This window comes from Branchiostoma lanceolatum, chromosome 2 (assembly GCF_035083965.1).
Source record: "Branchiostoma lanceolatum isolate klBraLanc5 chromosome 2, klBraLanc5.hap2, whole genome shotgun sequence".
In the NCBI taxonomy this organism is placed as follows: domain Eukaryota; kingdom Metazoa; phylum Chordata; class Leptocardii; order Amphioxiformes; family Branchiostomatidae; genus Branchiostoma; species Branchiostoma lanceolatum.
Window position 1 is genome coordinate 25,445,211 of NC_089723.1, and position 22,344 is coordinate 25,467,554.

Consider the following 22,344-nt stretch of genomic DNA (forward strand, 5'->3'; position numbering starts at 1 on the left):
GCTACACTACAAAGCTGCCATAGTCCATTAAGCAAATTAATCATTTAATGTAAACAATTACTATCAGATAGTGCATATATCAAGTTTGTTTTACCACTTGGCAAAGTTTGTTTCCTTGTTTCAATCTCAGCTTGTCTATACACAAGGAATACCGAAAAGGTATTAGATAGGTTAACAGATATTGCTATCATCTGAAATAGTTGGTTAAACAATGAGTACTAAATTATTTTCTACACAAACAATATGATTTTATCTGCTGACTTTTCTGCCACCTCCTTCAGGGCTTAATGAACTGCATCTTGAATTATTTAAGGTTAAATCTTAGATAGCCTGATTTCAATCAAGCCTCCTGTAACCGCTCCCCACGGGAGGGGACATAAACCCCCCCGGACAGCTGGAGTTTGCGTTATACAGACTAAATCTTAGAAATATAGGAAATAAACTAAAATGGTGGTCCTGACAAATTTGACCACGTCCAGTGTTACTGTTTATTAGCTTCTCAGTAAGAATGGAATAAAGGATAAGCCAAGGGTTTACAAGGTTTGTGTTTTTTCTGTTGAAATGTACATGATGTCATCTCTGTTAATGTTGTAGTGATTGACCAGTTGGACGTTCTCAAGAAGGAGAGCCAGCAGGCACGGGATGCCATCAGGATCCTGGGGATGGAATTCAAGAAGGGAAACAGGTAGAATGTGCTTTGTTATTTTGTTTTTACCTTCAGAGAGATGTGTGTCCCATGTACTAAAAAGCATAATGCATCAAAATGTACTCAAGACTTGTGTCAGATATTCCAAAATTGCTCTTAAGTAAAGGGAGGAAAAAACTTTTTGTCCAGTTCTTGAAGAACTTTTCCAGCCTACCATGTGAACTGTGCACCAAAACCTATGGCTTCTATTTCAGGTACCTTCGAGCGCAGAAGGACTGTGAGCAGATGAAGGGTGGTTCCAGTGAGAACAGGAAGTTACGCAGACAGGACATGAACGCTTGGTTAGTTTGGGTTTTTTACCTTTGCTTCATTTGGTGTGAAGTCATTGTTTCATTTCAACATTTGGTTATGTTTTTGGTAGCATTTGTATGTGTGTATTTCTGTATGTTTGTATATATGTGGATGAATAACATACCTGTGGACGAGCTGGGTGGATTGTATTGATACAGTGTATTTGGTATGTCGGTAGACCTTGAAATGATTCGATTTTGGGTCCCTGGCAATTTGTTACAGTACTGCAGAGGAACTTCCGGTTTTCATGTCTTTCACTAAGGACATGCTATGATCGTGATTTTTTTAGTGGTAGCTCTTGTTCCTTTTAATCTGTGCCTCTTGAAGGAGGAAATCTTGGGTTAACTCAAGAAGGTCCTTTTGTTAACTTTCTTACAGGCACTTCTACAAGATGGTGGACTGCTGTCGCTACTTTGCTGGCCTGAGTACGGAGTGTGACCCCTCCGGTATGGTGACTATCCTTACTAGTTTTGACCCAGCAGACACAACGCTGTCAGAACGTCTGCAGTCCGCAATAACATCAGCAAAGGAAGCTGGCATAGAAGTGGGGAATGTGCTTCAGTTTTTCTCATCATGGAAAAACCCTAGCTGAACACAAAGAGACTGTGGCTTAGGACTATATGATGCACATGACCAGGATCAGAAGTCATGTATGAAATGGCCTGAAAAATATGGCTACAAAAGCATAGCCATCAGCGGTTCCATCCAGGCAGCCACTTATTGTGAGGTGGCCATGGAAAGCTGGCTTGACACAAAACCATGATGTACAGAAAACTGTGCACAGACCACCGACTTCGTGGCAAAGCTGTCGTGACAAGGATGTTAGAGCTAAGTACGAAGAATCAAGGTGCCATCAGAACAGATGTAACGTCATATGATTGCAAGTAATAACAGCATAGGCTGTTCTATATTTTTGCTTTTAAATGCAGGAGATAGTATCAATCTTCTATATGGGGCAGACAGATGCCCACAGGAGAGGTGTATCAATAAAAAGGCATACTTTAGACAAAGCTTGCAAAATCCAATATCATTTCAAAAAGCACTGTAGTCCTCGATGCTTTATTTGATTCCTTATCATTTAATGTTTTTCATTAAAGTACAGAAGTCTCTTATGATATATGACCTTTTTATTCTTATTTGACATTGGTCATTGTATAGATATTACTGTAGGCACTGTAGTTGAACTGCAATATTATACAGAGAGCAAGGGTTTCCCAGGGATGTCTTCATGTTCGTGCAGTTACCTGCCCAACCTCTCTGTAGTGGATAGTACATCAAAGGGCTGAGTCCAAATTTGGCAACTTTCCCTTGTTGCTTGGATTGGAAACAGTCAAGTCCATAGCATGAATGACTGATGCCTGGGTTCATGCCTACCACAGCCTGCCTGTAAGTTGTAGAACATGCAGGTTCTGAATAAGCGAGCAGACTCCTGCCTTGTTCTGCTGCACAAATGACTGCCATTGTCTGTACCTCAGGTCTACTTTGTCTTCATAATTCATGTGTTTGGAAATCAACTAATCTGCTTAATAGAATGATATGCAAAATATGAAATGAAGATATCTGATTTCTTACTTGAAAGATTGTAATACAGCATAAGAGAGAAATCCTATCATACTGTTTGATTTATTAAAAGACCCATACCGTCATTTTGGCACCAAGCCCATTGTACTTGCACTTTGGTTTTGAGAAGAGTGCTATCTATTAACCACTGGACATTGGCACGAGACCAGGCAGGCTTGCTAGGTTAACCCTAGACAACTCAACTTTCAAGGACGTCTCAGAATTAAGCTTTTATCATTGATTGATAAGACTCGCCTGCCCTTTTTGTTCTGTGTTATCGGCAGCTTTTTGGATCATGTATTATTCTGCATACAAAATAAACCATCCATCTTATAAAAGGATCTCTGTGGTGTGTGTTTATTGATCGGTATAGCCGTATTGGCAGGTTGTGGGGCTTTGATAGGAGATAAAATTTCCTGTAGAAACAGTCCTGAAAGTACAGGGCAATGCCCCAGGCTGAAGGCTCTATCTATCTACAATGGAACGTCTTCAGCTGGACGTTGTGAATGGCAGGTCCGATTGTGGCAAAAGGAGGCTTTTACCAAGAATGTCACCTTCATAGATAAGTGGAGCTGACATGCGTGCATGTATGTTTCTTCCCCAAGGGGATATCTCAAACAGTCAAATGCGGAAACTTTTATGATAAAAGCTTGTCAATGAATAATCAAATCACCTGGCTAAAAGAAAGTAGATATTTACATTGATTGGATTTTTTATGTCATCTACTCAAAATGTTATTTTTTGTTGGAATCCCGAAATGATTCACAAAAATAGTAAATGGATACACCACAAAATTGTTGTTTTGAAATTTGAACAGCTATATTGTCAAAGTTGTCATGTATCGTGAAAAATCCAAATGAAAGGCACTTTTAGTGTTTCCAACTATTATGTCAACATCATAAATCATCAAGTGATGACATTGATAATATTAGGACATGTTTCATGTATATATACAAAACTATGGTGATATTTCTCTTCACATAGTTGTTGTAAACATCAACCCCCTATCTTGTATTGTTGCTGAGTTATGGTAACAGTAAAAACAGTTTACGGATGCACCCACCCACTCAAGCACAAACCCGGTATTAGGATGGTACTCAATTATATACAATGATTTCAAGACATAAAAGTGGAGCTGCTACAGCAGATTTGATGTTGGAAAGCAATTATCATTGCATACAATATAATTATTATTTTGTTCTGCAGTTGTTTGTACAGAGTTTTTCTTCCCGTAAAGATTTGGTTTGCTGTCGTCATGGTAACAGCTACATGGTTGTTATGGCAACCAGAAATCACTGCTCTGACAATTTAGTCAGCCAGGTGTAGTTGTTCTCAACAGGCCTGTTTGGTAATGCCAGTCTGTCAGACATATTAGTTCCTTTTATTCAGGAGAGCAGAACTGACATCTTAGGCTTGCTTTGGTCACCTCTGTCCCTGTAACAGCTTTGGCTGCTATACATGTACTTCCAGATTTGTTATGCTGAAGTCCATCAAAGCAGTTAAAAAAAGGTTTATAGCCTCTTACTTATAGAGGATTTTATGTATGGTGTTTTGTGTACAAAAACTTGAACGAATTTCTTTTGTGTCAGAGGAAGCCACATCAATGAGGCTATTTTCATGATAAATGACATTTTTGATGAGGTGATGTCATCAATTATGTGATGATGGCATGACAGGTGGCAGGGCATCTTTTTATGCCATATGTATTGAAAACCAATGGAAACAAAACAGTCAACGTGCACATTTCTGATGTAACTCCATACTTCTTTCCCAGTCCCCTGTTAGTAGTTGAGTTGTGTTGCTTTATTGCCCTGCCACACTCAAAAGCTGTGCTGGGAATTGTTCTGGAAAACTGTACATTGCAATCTCCCTGTCCCTCTTCCTCTGCCTATTAATTAAACCCTGTAACCACTCCCCACGCAGCATGCTTTGTACCGTTTCCATTGACTGATGTGTTATTGGCATTCTGGTCATGTCTGGTCATCAGTGTAACAGTTAACATTCCTGCCGTGACTGATAGGCGGGAGATGTTTCCAATCCACCAGCGGAATTATATATTGTTGGGAGGCAGATAGGGTATTTAGTGGCCTGTAAAGAACTGCACCACTAATTGTTACGTGTGGTCCCAGGGGCTGGGATGTCACATGATCTCTCGGCTCTTTTGTCTTAGTCGTATTCAGGCTTGTGGCCAATTCATCTCCCCAGAGTCCAAGTTCAGTTACGATTCCCTAGTTGGAGCGCCACCTCTTTGGAATGAGACAAGTCGACCCAGCGCGCCTGTTACATTGATGAATCACGCCCCCATCCCGGATGGCTCTGTCACCAGTGGCGCTGGTCCCCGGGGACCTTTCTGGGTGCCTGGACTGTCACATCGATTGTGGAACCTTGTATGAGATTCCAGTCAAGCGCAACAGTCGCTGCCGCAAAAAGCTTTCTGCACGCATGGGCTCGCATGTATTGTATATACCGTTCATTATCCCTGGGCGATTGCCCAGACCCTTGGGGGACAGGGTCTCATGATTGTATGTCAAATGCATCAGGGTGTGAAATACATGGAAAAACCTGCAAAATTATACAGGTTTAATCACGTAATAACGCACCCCTCTGGCGCTTCCTCTCGGCTTGCATTTGGCGGCCAGCTGGGCGTGAAATAATGTGTATATTGTGCTTCCTACGGTAACAGAAGGTTGTTTTGCGGGGCCCAGTCTCTGTAATCCTCTTCACTTCTCCAAGCTGAAATTTCAGCAGCACATTTTGTCCTTGAATGCAGACTAAGAGGAAGTAATTGAGTCTTGTCTAGGAAGATTTGCTGACGAAAATAAGGCTTTTACATCCCTTGCTATGAATGTGAAATGCAGGCAAAGTACTCTGGGGAGTCGAGTGTCAGCTTAGTGGTTTGATTCTGCCTGCATGGAGATAAGCAGAGGGCAAGTGGGAATGCCCATCACCCTGCGCCAAATAGGATGTGAATTAAATATCAAACCTGGGCTTATCTTGGCGCGGAATATTACAGTGGCACCAAATAATGGGGAACCATTCCCAAATCTTGTTACTGTTATCAGTTTTAATCAGCCCAGCCATTGGAAACAGACCCAGCGGAGTGCATCCAGATGAACCGATAGGGAAAAAGCGCTTTCCTTCCGTCGTGCCGTGTTTGGGTAATGCGCCACTCCGTCGTGCGATAATCCCCGCTATCTGCTTTTCTCTGTCTCACTTATGCATTAAAAAGGTAATCTCTACAGCTGGTGCCGCCCTGTGGGGATTGCACATTCATATTCTGGTTCTCGCTGCCCCCCAAGACTGACCTCGCCTCACGGTTGATGCAGCTACACTTTGTGCAACGGTCAGATAGGCAGGCACTCATCTGACATCTGGGTACGCTTGAAAAATCACCCGCACCACCATGAATAGAAATAGAAAAACCGTGGAGGCAGTGTGGAACGGAAATTCACCTGCAGATATAACACTCATTATGGCATCATTTGATCTGTACTTTCCTTTACCTGTAGACAAGATGGGGCAGGTGAACTAAATTCATCATTCTACAATGAGGAACACTTGGTCCATTGCGAACAAGTACACGTAGTAGAAAATTGTTCATCAAAGCACGTTTAGTGTCATAGTCAAGATCATAATGACCATTACATTGCTCTACCGTGGGGCCCATAATTCAGACTAAGTGGTGTAATCATAGGTGTTAAATGCTGGTACAAAAGACCATTATATGCGTCCATGACACAAGGCGAAGTTGATGGACCTCCATTTATCATTTTCAAAGTCTTAAAGGTTTGACAGTAATCCTCTGTATTTGGGCACTCAGGGGCTTGCAGAGGTGGCTGTGCAGCTAGGGATGATCATCTATGCAGATATGGGGGTTGTAAGGTTATATCCTTGCTTCAGGGTCTCAAAGCATCATGTATAACACTGCAGCCATGGAATAATTTCAATAAAAACTGAACACAAGTATGATTTTCTACTTGAGATTCACATGTGGTTCTGTATCGTGGGAAACTATATATGCGCTACCTTTGTACAATTTAATGTTTTGGATTTTATCTAAAATCAGTGCAATTATTTGAATTAGGTGGCATTTCTTTCAACATGCAGTCTTTAATGTGTTACAATTGTACAATATGTTAAAAAATGGAATCACACTTTGCATGTCCTCTGTTACTTTTGGGCCAAAACATCAGAGGCTTTTATTAAAGACTTCCTGAAAAGCTATTAAGAAGAGAAAAATGCTGCTTTTGAAGGTAATGGAAGAACACTTCAAGACTGAAGAATCAAGGCAGTTAATTTGCAGGCCAAAATCTGTTACCGGAGCAGTGTTTTTGTGTTCACAGACAAGTTCAGTGTCCTTTCAGCATGTTGACATACAGTGGGTAGGCTATTGTGTGTGTATGTGTGTGTACACTCAGCAGACATCTGTACCCCTCTGTGGCTGGTGATGAGGGGTGACTTGGAAGATGTCTGCTCATTGTGTCTGTTCCCTCAGGTGTGCTGTTTCCACAACACTCACCTGAGCAGGTGTGCATCCTCACTCAAGTTCAGGGCTGCACGAACTCAGCCAACCCTGCCACAGGGTGTCCGCTTACCTGTGAAATGACAATCTGAGAAGATAACTACGTCCCACCTGGGGGTAGAGTATAGAGTACAGGTGCTCAAGCATTTAGTATTCCCTGAGAGGGACTGGCATTGTGCCAGGGTTTTAGACAACAATTGACGGTTGGCAACGTTCAAGTCCTGCACAAAAACCTTTCAGCCCCGGCCGCTGTTGACGCAAAACACTGTCAGGATAATTTGTTGCCAGAAGCAGGGTTTACAGACAGGTGCTTTCTGCCCCTGTTTGATGCCGACACCGGACCCACCAGGACGTGTTGGTTGTTTGGGGTGGTTAACCACAATAAAGAACACCCTTTCAGGTCCACTTGTGTGGAATGCTTGGTAGCCTGTGATCTCTCTTTCATGGCCATGTTGTCTGCTAAGCAGTCAGGCTTTCTGTTTGTTTTCGGATGGCGGTGCTGGCTTAGGTCGATATCCTCACCAAGGCTTTGCCGCCTGACATCCTATCCTGGCCTTTTCCAAGTCATTACACTGACTCCGACAAGGTTGGTTTGCTTGGCTAAACACAAACTTCTGCACGACATTGGCAGGATTGGCTGTGTCTAGGATTACTGAAAATCCTAGGATTGAAATTGTTCGAATAATGTAATCTTTATGAAATAACACAGCTTGCATTAATGCTCGTATCCCCATGAAGCAGATATGACACTGCACCATTTATTATTCTGAAGTGAATGTTTATGTAAAGCATGACCAAAAAGCCATCAACACTTACTTGTATGTAATTCAATCATGCAAGCCGAATCTGTGGTATTTACGAAAAATGTCAAAACATTTAAGATCATGGGAATCAATTCATGCTGAACCGGCACAAAAACCATGTTGAAATTATATTTTCCCCATGATTTACTAACAACAGGTATTAATTATATCCATTCATTATTGTGGAGCCATGTTGCTGTGCTAGCTGAGATTGGCACTGTCGTTTGCGACAGCAAATCATTAAATTTTGTTGATTGTCTTCAGACATTAAAAACGGAGCCAGCACAATTAGTTACTGGTATCTCATTATTGTCAGTAATAATGATATGCCATGTCATTGGAGTTTACAATATTTGTCCATTTATTGGCTCATGTTCTTCCTCCCATCCAATGCCCAATGGACCATGACTAATCAGAGTATTACCTCTGTGTGTTTACATTATCTGAATCAGACAACTGATTATGGTTGGTTGGTAAGTTGATCAGTCAGTGGTTATTTTCCTAGTTGGTTGGGCTATGAGTCGTTAATGACCTGTATAATGTACTCCACATGGATATAACATTTGTCATGTATATAAGGTAATGGAAATGATAGCCTCATTTGCATGAATGAAAATTTTTCTCATATTTGATGGTACTACAAGTATAGGTGCTTAATTAAAAGAGTCATGAATTTATTACCAAAATGTATCCAGCTGTTAGTGATTATTGATCAGGACCTCACCTTTGCTTTACTGGTACATTAGATGAATACACATTAATCAAATATAGGACAAAAATGTTTTTCCCTTAATTTTGCCCAAAATGACAAATTGTGTTTTGTAAAAGTTACTTTGTAATGAAGATCATATTTTCATGTTATCGGAGCATTGCTTTTGGTTATTCACATGATTTTGATATAATATGGTAAAAAAACCTTTGCCAAAAAAATTTTGCAAAAGCTACGCTTTTTGACTGGCTTGTATTGCTTTGAATGAGATCAGGATGTTCTGTAAGCCAAAATGTATCATTGCAAAAATGAGAGTCACTATCTTATCAAACACGACTTTCCGATATGAAAAGCCCTCAGGAAATGTAAGCGCCTTCATGTTTAACAAGGCTAATGTGTTATATGGAGAATGAAATGGAGAACATCAGCTTATATCCCTGCTGAAGAATCTTTTGATGGTTTATTTCCAGGGAGCCAGAGGATTTATTGTACAAAATGTTTTCAATGGAACTACGCTAATTTCATCTAGGACCCCGTATACGTTGGCTTTCATCCATGATTTCATCCTGGCTGGTATGCTGTGATGTGTATCAAAAGAGGCCTACAAAGGGACGGATTCCGCTGCTGGGCAATAAATGATGAATAAAGGCATCTGCTTCTAAAGGTATACGTGGAAACTAACCCGTCAATCAAAGCCCATGCAGTGACTTGCTCCACCCTGGGGTGAAGTGTGTTTCCACTGATACTGAAACCTCAACTGATTTTATCACACTATTGTACACAGGCCCAGAGGAAATGGGCGATAAGCAGCACATGTTTATGCAATTTCTGTACCCTCCATATCCTGGGAGCAAGATTCTCTTCCTGCAATATTATACCGGGATGTATCTTTGCTGGAAGGCATGTCATGTCATAAAACCGTATCCTGTCATGCACGGTATCCTGCAAGGGGGCACTTCACTATAAAATGCTTGTTGGTACCCGTTGTTGGAACCCTGTAATCTAGGGGGAAATGTTGATTCCAAATCTATCTTCAATTTTGAATACAGAGATGTCTATCAATTCTTCTTTTCAAAATCCAAATATCGGCAAACTTGTCTATAATGCCAGGGGACAATGAATATGCACAAATATTTGCGTTGGACTGCCAAGCATGTAGTGGAAAGTTTTCAGCTTTAGTTATGAAAGGATGTCAATCCTACTTAGGTTACACTTTCATCATGTTATTGTCATCATGCACACTTAGCTATGCCCTTGGGTGGCTTTTGTCCCTCTTGTCAGTAATCTTATTGCTGCCTTCCCATATCTGGTGGTATTAGTTTAAAAATCAATATCTCCCTAGAGGTTCACTAATTCTTTCCCATAGACTGTGGCTCAGGAGGCTTATAGGATAATGCCAACGTATACATTATTCATTCACATAAAACCTCACGTCATAACTCCAAAAGAATAGGGCACCAAATTGCCCAAAAGACTGTAAAAAGGACATTAAAGTCCCTGCTGTTAATCCAGCATGATTCATCATTTCTTTGTGGACTTTCATCTTTTTCTTAATGGATGGCTTGAAAAGCAGAGCTGCATGTAATAAAAGTGCAGATAAACATATCGCAAAGGGACACGGGTAGCAATGGAATGTAGTTTATAGTCTAGGCATATTTATCTTGAAATCATTTATGCCTGAACGCCAGAGACCCATTTATTTGTTCAGGCAATTTTCCACAAAGCCAGCTATCCCCTTTGCTATTCTAGCAGATGTATCTGCCTTCCAATTGAATTATGTATTTCTTTGCCAATTAAGCACAGGGTGAATAATTTATTTCTTCATTACATCTCCAAGGGAAAATGGCTGATTGTATGATGGATTGGTTGTGTGCTAAATGCATAATGGGGGAGGGAGGGAGACATGTGAGCCATGTGACCACCACCCAGGCAAAATGGTTGACAGCAGGGCTAACACTAATGAGGAGGGGGGGGGTGCAGATTAGACCTAATCCCAAGAACAACTCACATTCAAGCAAATATTGGCAATGTTATTAGAAGAAATGACGTATCAGCATGTGGTAGATATTATAGAATGGCCATCATCTCTGTTGATATAGCCTGGATTGGATATTTTGAAGCTTCTATATAAGAAATGTATCTAAAATTTTGAAAATGAGTGCTCACTGAAGTAATCCCACAGCCATTACGAATCCATGCAACCAAGATTTATCCATGCTGTAATTTCAAAGCAGTCCAAAGTTCTTGATTGCCAGTGTCAGGATAGGAAAATGAAGCTGTTCATCACTGGTCTCATTAGCATATAGCTCTAATTAGAGTCATAGATCAGTGCAAATATTCCTCATGTAAGCCACAAGTCCCTTGTGCATATATTAGATCAGTATGACCTTTTGTACTTATTACTACATGTTCTGTAATGGCTAGAGGTAGCTGAAGGCCTGGCAAAGCAATAACAAGTACGATTTACCAGCAAATAAGTCAGCAACTTCTTCTCATTTGTCTTTCTCAAGTTAAGTACATAAAACAGTTACTTACTTTTGAAAAATACCAGTAGGTCACCAAAGGCTTATGTAGCTTGTACATCGTTGTTGATATACACTTTCATCTTACAGCACTATGAGCACTAACATTATTGAATGAATGTAACAACTTTGCAGAGAAACTTAAACCACATAGTAGCAGAAGTCAAGGAAAGTTTTTGAAATGCCATCAACCAAGAAAAAAAGTTTGCCCTGTGAAAAGGCTGAGAAATGACAAATTGGTACCAAAATGAAAAGTATTGATGGCGAACAAGACAGGAGAAAGCATGCTGATGGGACCTCATCAGATTGATACAGTGTGTTATATACAGTAGTAAACGGGATACTCAGAAGCCATATTTTGGGCATTTTGTTAAAATTTGCATGATACTCCCTTCAAAGCTTATGTAGATGAGGTAAAAGTATCATTGATTACTGGAGTCTGGGTGACCTGCTGTGGGGAATGATAGCCTGTCCCTGTGACATTTTCTGCTATTTGATCTGGACACACCTCCTCTAATGGGAATCATTATTCTCTAATGTGATTTATTACTTAACATGTCATTTTAAAGGTTATCATGTGGGGACATTTAGCTGTCTAATGGTATCAAATGGGCAAGGCACAGTCCCCTGACTTTCAGCTGGGTCCATCATGGCAGCTAATTGATTTAGGGGAATGGAAGATGGCAAGGGAGGACATGGTCCAGGTGTGACAGGCAGGTTTTGCCAGCACCACACCATCCATTTACTGGGTGTAGGTCCGGCATCAGTCACTGCTCCCCTGACACATGCTGCTGGACTCAAGTTTGCCAGGAATGCTAACTGAGGAGCTATGCTGTTAACTTTGCCCAGGGAACTTTATTGGTTGAAATAAACTTTGATTGGTGATAAAAGAGTCTTTTGTCTTTCAATCAACTGGACACTTCACAATTTAATTTCTTTTGTCCACAGACTTATGCAGAATTCAATGTTAGCTGACTGAACTAGACATGGCACTGAGTTAGTTAGTCAGATTAGTAGGTTACAGCTTTATGTATTACTAACTACTGTAAATACAGAAATGTTTGCGGCGGTTTTATGTTCGCGGTATTCTCGGCGACCGGTTTACTGTGAACTTAAAACCACCGGGAACATTTTTGTCCAATACTGTAGCAGTATGTGACTACAGCGCTGCCGCAAACTTAAAACCACTGCCAACACTCAACACTCCATTTTCACCTTAGCACGAAATAAAAACCACATGAACTTAAATGCATTTACAGTATCTTGTAAGTGATGTATGTACCCATTTTAGAATAATTATATCTTTTTAAATTCCAGTATGTTGTGTAGGCCATTGATAACAAGAATTAAACTGCAGGTGGAGAAATTGCCTACTGAGACTGATTGCCACTAATGTCACCACCTGTTTTTATGGGTGTCATTAGGGGGATCTTCATGAGCCTGCCACCTACATGTCTAGTCTAGCCACCTGCTTCGACAATCGTTGATACCCCTGTAAGGTTACATGGGAAGTCTGGTGGCATTTCACCTACAGATATTTCCAAGAAAAGACTATTCCTGTCAGCTAACGATCCAACCTGTTTTCACCACATTTTTTGCCAATCAGTCATATAGCAGAAGTTCCCCATTTCAAAGCAGTGCTAACCTGTCCCTTGAGGCAGAGGTCTCAGAGGTACAAAAATATGTTCAGCAAATTGAATTTTTAATAAAAAATTTAAAATCAATAGATGTACAGCTGTCTTGGTCCCCATTGGCTGATGGTAACATATTACCAAAATTGTTGTAAAAAATGTATGTTGACCTTGAACTTATGTATCTATTAACATTGGGATAGATTTTTATAAAAACAGCTGTACCTATTGGTTACCCTTTTTCAAACTATGTTGCATGCTAGGGTCAAGGCTTTTAGGTTCCTTACAAAACTAAACGTAGTATTGAGATTGCATACATGCTAAACAAAGAGAAATACATGACAGCTTTATTTTAATCTGTCTCTCAATGGGTCTGATTGGCTGCAAGCCAGCCAATTGCTGCATTCTTGGGCCAAAATCGATAACAATTTGATTGGAAGCCATTAATCCTACTACGCACAATATGCAAGTGAACCTGAACTAAACGGGCAAAAGATTTCCAGTCATAAATTTGTGATGATTCAGTGTGCCGGGAGGAGATAAGGAAATTTCACGCATGGTGTGGGATCATGTATGGAGGCAAATATTCCCTTTATGATTCCCCAGTCACACAAGTCAGGATGTGATTCAAGTTGTAATGACCATGCAGAATGGAGGGCATAAAATTTGTTCCATTTGAGCAGGGACGACGGCTGTTTTTTTCCAAGTGGCATTTGAAGTTAAAGTTTAAATGGAACAAATTTTATGCTGTTGAACACCATTACTACCGGGTGCTACAAAATGTCACTTTCGGTAAAATGTTAAAAATGACAGCAAAAAAGGAAAAAAATAGATTTACAGCACAGTGTGAGATTTCTGTGGACAATATTTGTGGGGAAACAATTTATTGATGTTACAAGTAAAGAATAATTGGTAAAGCATTATGCATGCAGTTCAAAAGCTAACCCTCGTGAACATTTGAATCTATTGATTTACATTGATCTTCTTCACACCACTAATTGATTTACAGTAATCTTGTTCATCCCTCTGCAGGTCTCAGAATAATCTCTTTTACAAACAAAATTCTACCTAACTTGTCAGACACTACTGCCTAGCTATGAGTGTAGTCGGTGTGTGATGATACAGCTGACTTCTGCCACTGTTAATACCAGCGTAAGCAGAAAAAGTCCTGTTGGATAGTGTAATTTGTACTAACAGTTAAATTCGTACTGACTCTATTAACAGTGAAGATGCAACCACTGGACTTCAATATTCTTGTCAAACATGAGATTGACTAGAAGAAGATCCAGACTGTTGAGACGTTCCCCGTGATGCACTGATGGGGAGAGATAGGAGGATGGAGAAAGTTGTGTGTCAGTCCATCACCTTGTGAACCTTGATGCTTCTATCACTCTCTGCCACATTTTCCGGCAAGCCCACATCTCTATTGCCACCTCCCAGTTACTACTCCATTGCTCCACCTGAATACCAATAGCGCCCCTTCATAAGACATTACAGTCACATGTTGCCCACAACTTTAGGGACCATTTTGGGCACATTTACATACAAATTGCTCTATAAATTCACAGGTCTACTTTCAACAGGGAGTACATTTTAACCGCTGCTGGAAAATTAACTGCCTGTGCTGCGTCACGGATCATTTGTGGCCCGTTATGTTCTACTTTGGCTTTCTTGCGTGAACGTGCCCTTTTTGCAAATTTCATGACAGACTTGGCTAACTCTCCCTGTTATTATGGTGATGCAGAAAGTCGTGTTGTATGATTCATGGCGATTCTGCGTGTGCATTAAGAAGATTTCCAGTGTCATGGATGCCATGTTGTAATAAACTTCTTAATTACATTTACATTCCAACAATCACAAATCACCTTTTAACAGTCTACGTTAGCAGAAAACCAATCAAGAGTAATAAAGGTAGTGATAGATTATATTCCTTTTAAAAGTCATAGACATATGGTTGCATTAGATCGCTGAGCCTTGACCAGTTTAAGGGGGATTTTATGCCCTGCAACAGACGACGTCTATTCATGCCTAGCAAAGTGAAGGGAACGTTAATGGACACAATAACGCCCAGTTATCTTGGATATAATTTACGGTAATGCCAGTCATAAGCCAGTTGTAATTGAAAGTAAGAAGTAGAAGACAGGGCCATCCAAATCCCTGGCTAATGTTTTTAATGGTATGTAGTCAGAGGTAATAATTATTGATCAGCCAGCTTGTTGCATTGGCAATTGGGTTACGGCAGAAAGATGTCAGATAATTGAAAAGTCAAATTTGGGCACCAGGCGCGCTGCCGGCTGATGCTGATTGCATTCAACGATTTTGTTCCCCGCTGTGGATCGTGTGTGATTATGGATTACTGTTAGGTTTCAAACTGTTTACTTCGGGGAGAGGGAGGGGTTTTATGGGTGTACCAGTGCAGGTTAACTCAATTTGGTGTAAGTTTTTGAAGTATGATGATGAATCAAATGTATACAGTTGTACATGTATTGTGATTGGAGAAATTCCAGAGGGAAAGAGGATAGGCCAAAGGATATTTTATTTTATTTTTATTATCCTGTGTATCCTGTAGCCTGCCATTGAGGAATGTAATTATCTGCAAATGTTGCCTGTATGTATTTACTTATGTTTTGTCAATCATTAGCATCATCAATAGCAATTTGATGGCATTTAAGCATTATGTCATCATGGCAGGACATAATGCATTCTGAAATACGTATTTGTGATGGCTTTGCTGGCAAAATGTCAGACCAATGCAGAATATTTGCACATTCATGATATTGTGTAGGAATCTCCTGTATTGCAGCCTGGCATTACAAGATACAAATGGATACAAACATTAAACAATGTATAAGTATGAATAACATTACTTTGACATATCCTACTTCCTACAGCCAACATTATGCATTGTGTTTTCTTTTGGTGAATTTTTTTCGGAAAAGAGGCTGTCAGAAAATGTTATGTTTGCCACAGCATCTGCCCGGAGATACCTAACAGTGCACCAGGCATGATTAATCCATAGTGTTTTATTATCTGATAGCCTCATATCCAGTCTTGTACAGCTTTAGCCTGCCCCCCAATGGTCGCTCTATGCTGTACATTGGGCAGTGGCAGTTGGGAAGTCCTAACTGTACAGTGCTATATACCAGACTAATCAGTTGGTTGATTAAAGGTAAAAATTGAATTTTCATCTATCTTACATTGTTACAGTTAACCTTCTCCCTGCTGCCTAACTCTGTAACCAATAGAGAATGGGGTGCCAAATGGCTACTTCAGTATGCTAAAGGTTAAGAAGCATAGTTGATCAGAAAAGTCTGTAGGAAACATGTTACATTTTCTTATAAAGTATCATATTCTTATCAATATGATGTAACGTTATAAATGTCTTGCTTTCTTCTCTAGTTTGTAAAATTTTTGTCCCTCACCTTATGTGTTTGTTGTAACGTTATACTATGAAATATACTTGATGAATTATGGAGTTTTATACATATAGGATGAACAAAAAGAGTTCTTATTAAAACAAAAGTTGTTACACAGAAACAAATTAGTCTGCCTGACTGAAATTTAATGCATATCATTTCAAGAAATTGCATATTTGTCTGGAGAAAACTATGTTACAGTACTGATATTGCTTCTTATGTTGTTGTTATTACCTAAGGCAATGTTTCTAAATAGATTTTGTATCTTACTCCACAACTGTTAAAGCAAACATAGTCTTAAAATAATCTTATTTAGTTCTACATTTGATAGTTTATATGTTGGTGGATGATCCATTGTTATGACGAAATCAGGTATTTTTTTACACAGAAATGTGATTATGTTTTTATACAAATATTACCTTGTGCCTTCTATGGTATGAGACAAAGTGTAGCCTGATTTTGTTATTGCTTATCAGTTGTGTGCTTTTATTTCTTGTTTATATGATTCTCGTTCATTGTCTGCACATTTTCAGTTGTCCATATACACTGTATACTCTGTAATATGGAGTCACTATAAACTTGCTAGGAAGTTATAATAGCACTGTTTGTATATTGTATAAATGATAGTGATGAAACTGGTTATCACTATCCCAAGCAAAAAATAAGACTGACATAAGAAACTGACATTATTTGGGCAACAAAGAAACATAATGAATCCATACTTTTAGCAAAAATAACACCAAAGAGAAAACATTGAGCAACCGGAGGCTTTTTTATCACAGGTACAATCTGATATTCAAATATGGAAGTCAGGAGATAGTTGAGTTTTGACAGCTCCTCATTAACAGTAATGTAGGATTTAAAAACTTGAAAAAAAATTTCTCCATTCAACAATGACTCCTCCCTTCACTTACCATCACTTTGATGGCAGGAAATATGGTGAATACTCAGAAAGGACAGCATCATTTTGTCACTTTCTTTTCATTAGACATTACCTTTTCTCCCACAATCGTTTGCCGGATAATCATTACACTGTTTCAGTTAATACATTTGTACTGATTTGTAAGTATCAGTAGTGAAGACTTAACATATCCCCATTTGTATAAGACTACTTAAAATTGTTTCATATCTTCACTCATGCTATTTTTTCAGGATTAGCGCAAGTCTTGGATTGTTCCATCTGTCCTTCCTTTGTAGCAAGAACCATGCGCACACACACACACACACACACACACACACACACACACACACACACACACACACACACACACACACATAAAATGGAATATCCATCACTTTTGTATTTTAATGGGTCTACCGGTACATGCTCTGTGATATGTAAGGACCCCTTCTCTTCCACTGAATAATAGCGTCATCTTGTGCATTAATATCATTATTGTATGGCAGGTTACTGACAGGTAGTACTTGACTATCTTTGGCATGCTTTATGTCAAGACTTACAATTACTGTTTAATAGCTTTCTTACGAACTCATCAGACACTTGCTGTCAAGGTTTTTCCCCTGAGGAGCATCTTATCCTTCTTTCAAAGTGAGCCCTGATTGCCCTGGGGATGTGAAGAGGTTCAAATTATTTCTTGAGGGGAAGATAGAGCTTGTTTTTCTTTCACTCCAGAACTTATTCTGTCGCTTCGAGTTGCTTTGTCAAATAGGCCTAGAAATACTTGAAGGACAAAAAGTTGAAAAGATTAAGAATAGAGCTTGTGAAGTGGCAGCCCACATGTTTTAGAATAGTACTTGTGTAGCGGCAGCCCATGTTATTACCCACATCTCTGAAGCATGGAGACTATAATTTGATGCCAGAAAAAAAAGATTTCGCTTTTTTTCAAAGACAAAGTCCTGTCAAGAGAAAAGAAAATATTACTGGATTTGTTTAAAAAGTGATGTAATATTTTACATTTGATTGCTATTGGGCACACTTTTTTCCTTGAGTTCTTTAGCTTTAAGTGGCATTATCCTCTAATTTGCTCTTTAATCCCTGATGCTCCTCCCAATGTTCTTTAACTCCTCCCCTCTTTTATGCACAAGATCGAACCCCCCCAAAGGCTGTTTCCTTGCCCCCAGTGTACTAGTATATCTTTTGTGTACAGATGTGCATATAGTTTGTGTACTTCTCTCTCCCAATTTGGATATCAATTGTTAGCATGAATGGACTGTATGGCGTGAAATGCTCCTAATCTATTGGCCATGAAGGGATTTAATCTTCCATGAGCACATCTGCGCACACAAAACAGTAGGCTCACTCTTCCACTCAGAAAGGATGTAATTATCATTGGTGCTGAGGAGGTCTGAAAAGGTTGACAGTTTGTAGAAAACAGCTGCTATTGTCGCAGCAGCCTTGTTTGAATGTGAATGCGAAGCCTCTGGCTGGTACACTCAACTGTTCAATAGGCAATTATCACTGCTTGGGGGGAGAGCAGAAAGGCCCTCTGTAGAGGTGGGCGGAATTAGCTTATCTCCTGTGCAAAACAAGGAGTGAGAAAGATAAGGGGCGGTGCTCCAGGGCATAGAAAGGTTCAGGGAGCTTGAGCCCAGGTAATTTCAGCCATTGTCTGCATCATTACCATGGCTGATTGTCATGGCGCACACATATCAAGTACCTTTACTATGCTGAAGGTGACTAGATTTGGTATTTTGTCTATCTTCCATTTCTCGTTTGTATCCCGGCACTTTTTACAAAGACCATGAAGATGTAGAACATTTGCAAGGGTGTGGTGAAAGATTTGATGGTTAAGTGTTGTGTACCAGAAAGAAGTTGTGTGGAAATTGCTTTAAACACCCATAACTAATGTATTCTTCATGCAACAACTATTTTGTAAAGCCCAAGCCTGACCATCCATTTATCATGCCTATCATTGTTCAGACTGGCCGTTTTGCCTTACCAGCTGCATGTGTCTCACAACTCCTTACAAGATTTTTAAGGTACCTCTTGAAGACTGCAGTAGTTGACCACCTGTTATATATGTTAGGCCACTTCCAGATGTAGATATTAACATGCTATCAGAAAATAGATTACACCTCTTTATTTCCAAAAACCCTGGACTAAGATCATAATCTACTGATGTCCCAGGGGCCTTTGATATGCAGATTAGACTCCAGCAGGGTAAATTGAATTTTGCCCAACCTTAACTGACTTAAGTCTGCGCCTTTCAAATGATTATCCCTCACTTGTCTCTCACCTGTACCCAGAATCCATCAGTTCTCTCCTGAGACGAGATTGTAATATTCATCTAGAACGGAGCAGAAGGTCCTGTCTGTAATAGATAGTCTCCCAGTTAATACTTACACAATTACCAGATAATCAATACGTATTGTACCTGCTTTACTCATCCCTGGATTTGGCTAGCGTCCCTTTGTCCGGGCACAATCTCTTCTCACAATTGAGCGGCAATTCGATTACAGTGTTGATTTATTCGCTGCAGGGCTCCTTAGGCAGACTCGATAACAGTATTGGAGATATCTGCAGTCTCATTAGGCAGGCAGATAATTAAGCACAGAGCCTTGTACTTTCCCATGTAACATTTATTCAGTCTCCTGGCAATTTAAATTATTTGTGACTTATCGACAGATGGATTGGTAAGGGCCAACTGAGAATTACTTTCCAGCAAAGGTGGTTCAGGGCAGTGCAGTTACAATACCTCTGTCAACTTTGTACTGCAGAGTTTATTAGATATCTATTTGCAGATTGAAATCTTTAGATTGAGAATGTTATATGTTTCCCCACCCCTTGGCAAGGTAAGGGTGGTACATTCGATGTTATTTGCATTTAGACTCCATAAATATACAATGGCGTTCTGTGGTTGCCCTGGTCCATTCAAGGTTGGTCCTTTTTTTCCTCTACACATTTCTATTCAGTTCTCCCTTCAGCTCGGTGTGTGCACCATGGGTTATGACGGGGCAGCACAGTATTGTGTCAGTAGATGGGTCCACCCTTGGTGTAACCCTGAAGAAAATTGTGAGTGGGTGGGCACCAGGACCAGAGTGGTGGCATCCTCTTTGGACCAGGATAGTGAAAGGAATGCATTATGTGCTAATGGTTAATGGTTTGCCCTCTAGCCATGTGTGTCGGCATCTTGTGTCAGCGTTCTTTAAGCAGTCCATTTTGGCCTTCCATATGAGTGATTGTTATCGTCATATCTAACATCTCAAGCCTGAGTACAAGGCAATCTCGGACGGGAGACAGTCTGTAGTGGAACGCACACTTTACAGCATGTATTCACTGCGGTGGGTGGTACCATTTTTAGCATGGGTGGGTGAGCAGCGCAGACAGGTGGGTTTATCATGTGACATGCAGCTCATTTTGTCCCTGCATTTCACCATTACCCAGGAGTGAGCCAATCCAGATAAAATGGATTTTCTTTCCATCTTCCTGTCCCAACGGACAAGATGTGATGTATAGATTGACCTTTCTTGACATTTTGCAATACTCCTAGCATTGGCATGGCAGAGGAAACTGCCGCCTTATCGGAGATTCTTGATGATATTTAGGACAACTCTTGTCCAGAGGGGCTGTCAGTGACAAGCTGTGATTATATTTGCTGCCTTGCTCCATGAATAATTAATTTTGTGAGTCTTTAGAAGTAGTAATTGCTAGTCGTCCCATGAGCCCCTTCTTCTCCTTATCTGGTTTGACACCTCCAGGCCATACAGACAGCACCTCTTAGTGCTCATGGCAACAATTTCTATACATTCTGTGTTTCTATGGTAACTAATATAAGTAATCTATTACACCTGTTTGGAACAAAGATGGCGTAATTGACTGCTTTCATCCTTAGTTACGTACTTTGGTTTCAAATTGCTTAACACGGAACAAGCCATTCCCGCAGCAATTTGCCTGCATCCAAACTATAAAATCTGCACGCGTACGCCCTTACAACCAAAATGGCAGCGAAGCATTAACATGTTAGCTGCCTTATTTACCTCGGCGCCCAAGTGGAAAAAAGTGGAGCATTCAATCTTACATGGTTGTGAATTCAATTCCCCTGCCTTTCCAGCAGAAAGGATCTATATTGCAGATGGATGAATGGAAAGTACTAAATTAGCTCTAATGTAGAAAACGCATCACGTTCCTGGGATTTATAAAATGACTTTATGGCCTTACGGCGAAATGTAAAAGCAGTGATTAAGCAGAACACACCAAACTGCATGGGATAGTAAATTATGCCATTTTCCCCCAAGGCAGTTTCTCGACCAGTTATTTTATCACACCTCTTCGATGTGTACCCGTTCCTAGCTAATCTTCTGCGTACGTGCGCAATTTACTGGCACCCATTTGCTGAAAGCCATTGCTGCCTCACCTTCGTTGAATATGAATACCCCTGGAATCAGCACACATCCTGCAAGGATTGTAAATTATTCCAAATGGCCGTCAGGGTGAAAATGGGGAAGCAATTCCTCCGCCGTTTCATAACATTTTACAGGCCATCAGAGAATTTCTCTAATAACTTGGAGATGTGTAGCCAAATGGGGTCGTAAAGCGACAAGAGATTAATATTCAGAAAGGTCTGCTACAGGGGGCAGCATATCCACCGAACTACCAATTTGTATGTATGGGACAAGGGGTGAAACCCTCCCCCGTAACACATCCATTTGGACCTAGGTAATCAATATTGCAGAGGGCTGCAGTTGTAATTTTCTTCTTTAATCTCATGGTTGGTTAACTTTTCATACATCGTTCACTTTGCCATTTTCTGCTCAATTGCCCAACAAGGGATTGGGCTCTCATTTTGCCATTTGCATGATGGTACAGTAGGTAGATGATTCCTCCACTCTGGCTCCTACAGTAGCAACCTTTTTTGACCCCATGTCCATGGAAGAGCTCTTCACGCTGGGAAGACTTACAGCATTTTCTTGGCATTCCTTGTCCCATCCCAAAAGTGTCAAATCCACACCTGTAAAGTATCTTCATCTCCTTCCCACACCTTCTGTTCTTTAAGTCCAGAGTGGTGGTGTGCAAGGATGTGTGTCAATGGGGTTTAAACACCTATTGGGAGCAGCATGTATGAGGGATTTTCCCTACCTGTGGTAAAGATCACATGAGATATAAACAAGTGTCCTATTGGATTACTTGCGAAAGCTACTCCTTGGGATTCAAGCAGTGTCTAAGATGCTACATAAGTGTTTTACTTTCAAAGTTCAAAGAACAATGGAAGCATCCAATCTCTAA

General features: G+C 40.2%; 1 protein-coding gene across 2 annotated transcripts in view; it reads left to right on the forward strand.

Annotated features, from left to right (window-relative positions):
- The window catches only part of LOC136428185 (nonsense-mediated mRNA decay factor SMG5-like), a 53,479-nt gene extending 50,581 nt beyond the window's left edge, over window positions 1-2,898 (forward strand). For both annotated transcript variants that reach the window (XM_066417521.1, XM_066417523.1), the window contains exons 22-24: window positions 595-685; window positions 901-987; window positions 1,376-2,898. In XM_066417521.1, the coding sequence (XP_066273618.1) occupies window positions 595-685; window positions 901-987; window positions 1,376-1,589 (392 nt within the window). In that variant the 3' untranslated portion in view covers window positions 1,590-2,898. The remainder of the gene's footprint in view (window positions 1-594; window positions 686-900; window positions 988-1,375) is intronic.
- The last annotated feature ends 19,446 nt before the right edge of the window (window positions 2,899-22,344 follow it).